At 45.8% G+C, this 3315-nt stretch overlaps 1 protein-coding gene across 1 annotated transcript; it reads left to right on the forward strand.

Annotated features, from left to right (window-relative positions):
* Positions 1–3010: 3010 nt before the first annotated feature.
* LOC106147005 (translation initiation factor IF-2-like) lies at positions 3011–3315 on the forward strand (the record flags this gene model as incomplete). The annotated part of the gene is given in 1 exon segment (XM_013506442.1): positions 3011–3315. A coding segment is annotated over 1 exon segment (77 nt), but the record flags the coding sequence as incomplete, so codon positions are not given.

Genomic DNA, 3315 nt, shown 5'->3' on the forward strand with positions numbered 1-3315 from the left:
CTTTTTGAGACAGGGTCTCGTTACCCAGTTCAGGCTGGCCTTGAGCTCACTTTGTAGCCCAGGCTGGTCTCAAACTTGCAGTAATCCTCCTGCCTCAGCCTCCCGAGTGCTGGGATTACAGGTGTGCACCACCACTCCTGGCTTAAATTTTAACATTGTTAACTGTTAAGTTTTTGGTTTATACAGTTTGCTTTTGATTGTTATCTGCAGATTCTTTCATGTTAAATGACTTGTCCAGGTTACTTAACTACTAGGCAAAGGGACTTGACTCAGCCTTTGCTGAATAGGAAGTATAAGGGTGCGCTCTGGGGAGACACTGTGTAAGAGTAGCACTGCTCGATGAACAGAAACACACACACGCTCTCACTCAAGAAGAAAGCAAAACTCTTGCAAGTTGTGAGCAGTCATGTGAAGTAAACAAGGCCAATCCATCTCTAGAAAATCATAGAAGATTCTGGAATATGGCTTTAGGAACTAGTGAAATCAGCAAGCATTTCCTGTGTTGATGTCACAAGTCTGGCATTTATGTTTGTCTTTCCTTTTGTCTTTTAAAATTTTATTTTATTTATTTATTTTTGTCTTTTTGAAACAGGGTCTCACTGTGCAGTTCAGGCTGGCCTTGAGCTCGCTTTGTAGCCGAGGTTGGACTTGAACTCACAGCAATCCTCCTGCCTCAGTCTCCCAAGTGCTGGGATTATAGACCTGCGCCACCATGCCCAGTTTTTATTTTTATTAGTATCTGTTTGCAGTACATAAATATTACTTGAATTGTGAGGAGTGGCTACAGGTACATAGCATGTCTTAGTTCATTTTAGGTCTCTTTTGCCTCCCCCTTCCTTCCATCTCTTGATTTCTTTCCTTTTTGCAAAAGATGTATCTCTCTGTTTCCTATTATCTTTTGTTTTGCACTTTAATTTATTTATACTTTCTCATGTAAGAAAAACTATACAATATTTAAGCTTGTGTGTTTATTTCACTTAATATTGTGAACGATGCATCTGTTCTCCCACAAATGACTCAAGTTTATCATTTTTTATGGCAGAGTAGTATTCCACGGTGTGTAAATACATTTTCTTTATCCATTCACCTTTTGATGGGTGCTTAGGCTACTTCCAAGATTTAACAATTGTAAGTTGTACTGCTGTAAACATGGGTGTGCATGATCACTGTAATGTGTCTTTAATTCTTTTGGAAAGATACATAGGAATACCTGGGTTGAATGGAATTTCTAGTTGTTTTTTTTTTCTCAACAAGGCTTTTACTTTTGCAAAAGGGTGCAAGCACACCCCAGCAATGAGGTAGCAGATGCCATGAGCATTGTGGGAAGCTGGAGTTTTAAGCCCTACGGCATGGGAAGCAGCTATCCTTTTATTTTATTCTACTTTATGTTTTTGCCTTGAATTTTTTTTCATTTTTCCAGTCCGATTTTATTAGTACATTTTAGATACACATAATGATCACACTCATCATAGAGAATTTCTCTCTGTATATGATGACTTGTTTCTTTCTCCCCTTCCCCTCCCCTCCCCTCATAACCCCCTCCCTGTTTACAAAGGAATTTTTAGTTTCAGTTTTTGAGGCATCTCCATACTGCTCTCCATAGTGGTACAGCCCCATCCGTAGAGTAGAAAAGCCCCTTTTCACCAGAAACCTCACCAGCGTTTGTTGTTATTGCTTGCTTTTTTTTTTTTCTGTTTTTCTTCCTTTTTTGCAGTACTGGGGATTGAATGTGGGCTTCATGTGGGCTAAGCAGCTGCTATATCACTGAGCTACATCCCTAGCCCTATTATTTGATTTCTTAATTGATATTTATTCTGGAGTAAGATGGAATTTCAGTTTTAATTTACATTTCTTGATCCGTCAGTGACGTTGAGTATTTCATGGATTTATTGGCTGTTTGTCCATCTTCTGAGATGTGTGTCTTCATTTCAGTTGCACATTTTTTGCCCAATTTTTTTTTTTTTTTTGGTACCGGGAATCGAACTCAAGACTGTGCTTGCCAGGCCGGGCACTGTGCCTCTGAGCCATATTGCCGGCCCCCATTTTTTTTTCCCCAGTACTGGGAATCGAACTCACAACCTTGCGCTTGCCAGCCAGGCGCTATGCTGCTGAGCTAAATGCCCAGCCCCTCGGCCCCTATTTTTTGATTTGGTAATCATCTTTGGCTTTTGAATTTGCTTTGGGAGGAGAGAAGAGATAAAAGATACAATAAAGTAATAGAAGATTCTTAGATAATGAGATTTCAAGGTTGTTCCTTATCTTTGTAATAATGTACTAATTTCCCATTCTAGTCTGTATAAAGCCCATCAGACAAATGCTGTGATGCACCTGTTCGGTGTGTAGTCACTATAGGTAAATTGTGTCTTCAAGACCGTAGGCCAAAGTAGGCATGGTGATAGACTGCTGTAATCCCAGCACTTGGAAGGCTGAGGCAGGACGATTGCTGCAAGGTCGAGGCAGCCCGGGCTACATAGCTAGTTTGAGGCCAGGCTGTACTATGTAGTGAGAGCCTGTCTCAAGTCCCCCTGAGGAAAACGAAAAAACAACTATGGACGGAACACGAAGGGTAAGTACTGACTAGATCAGCCTGGTGGGCTCGTCCTTCACGCTGACCTGGAGGGGGTTCCAGGTTAGACAGATGAGGCAAGGGCAGGCCACGGTCAGAGTTACTGTGAGGCATGATGGGTGTTCCTGGTACCTTGAAAACACCAGGGAACTCAGCCCGTGTCCTGATCACAGAGCGAGGTGATGGGGAGAGCCAGGGCTTTGGAGTCGGCTGACGCGGGGAGAAACCCAGTTCATTCAGTGAGTTTGTATCGTGTACAGCGTTTACGTGCATTTTAATTCTCCTAGCAGACCTTGTTTGTTTTGCAGTACTTGGGTTTGAACCCAGGGCTCTTGGTGCTGAGCTGCATCCCCAGCCCTTGTTTTTGTTGTTCTGAGATGGGGGGCTCACAGAGTCGCTAAGTTGCCCAGGCGGGGCTCGAACTCGCAGACCTCCTGCCTCAGGCTCCCAGGCTGCTGGGAGTACAGGCGCGCGCCCCGCACCCGGCCGCGACAGTCTCGCAGTGGGGGTGCAGTCCTGCCCTGCTTTGTAGGTCGGGGCACCGCGGGTCAGAGACGATCAGTGTGGCCGAGGGCGCGCGGCAGTCCGCGCACAGCCAGTGCCCGACGAGGCGGGCTCTGCAGCCGGGCCGTCGGCCTGAACCGCTCCCGTGGTTGCGAGCGCCCCGCGGGGATGCCCCGGCAGCGGCACAGGCCTGGGTCTCCGTGCAGGGGAGGCGGCCGCTCCCTGGGGCCCCTGCGCGGTGGTGA

The sequence above is a fragment of the Chinchilla lanigera genome, unplaced genomic scaffold, assembly GCF_000276665.1.
Source record: "Chinchilla lanigera isolate Chin_1 unplaced genomic scaffold, ChiLan1.0 scaffold00110, whole genome shotgun sequence".
Lineage (NCBI taxonomy): Eukaryota > Metazoa > Chordata > Mammalia > Rodentia > Chinchillidae > Chinchilla > Chinchilla lanigera.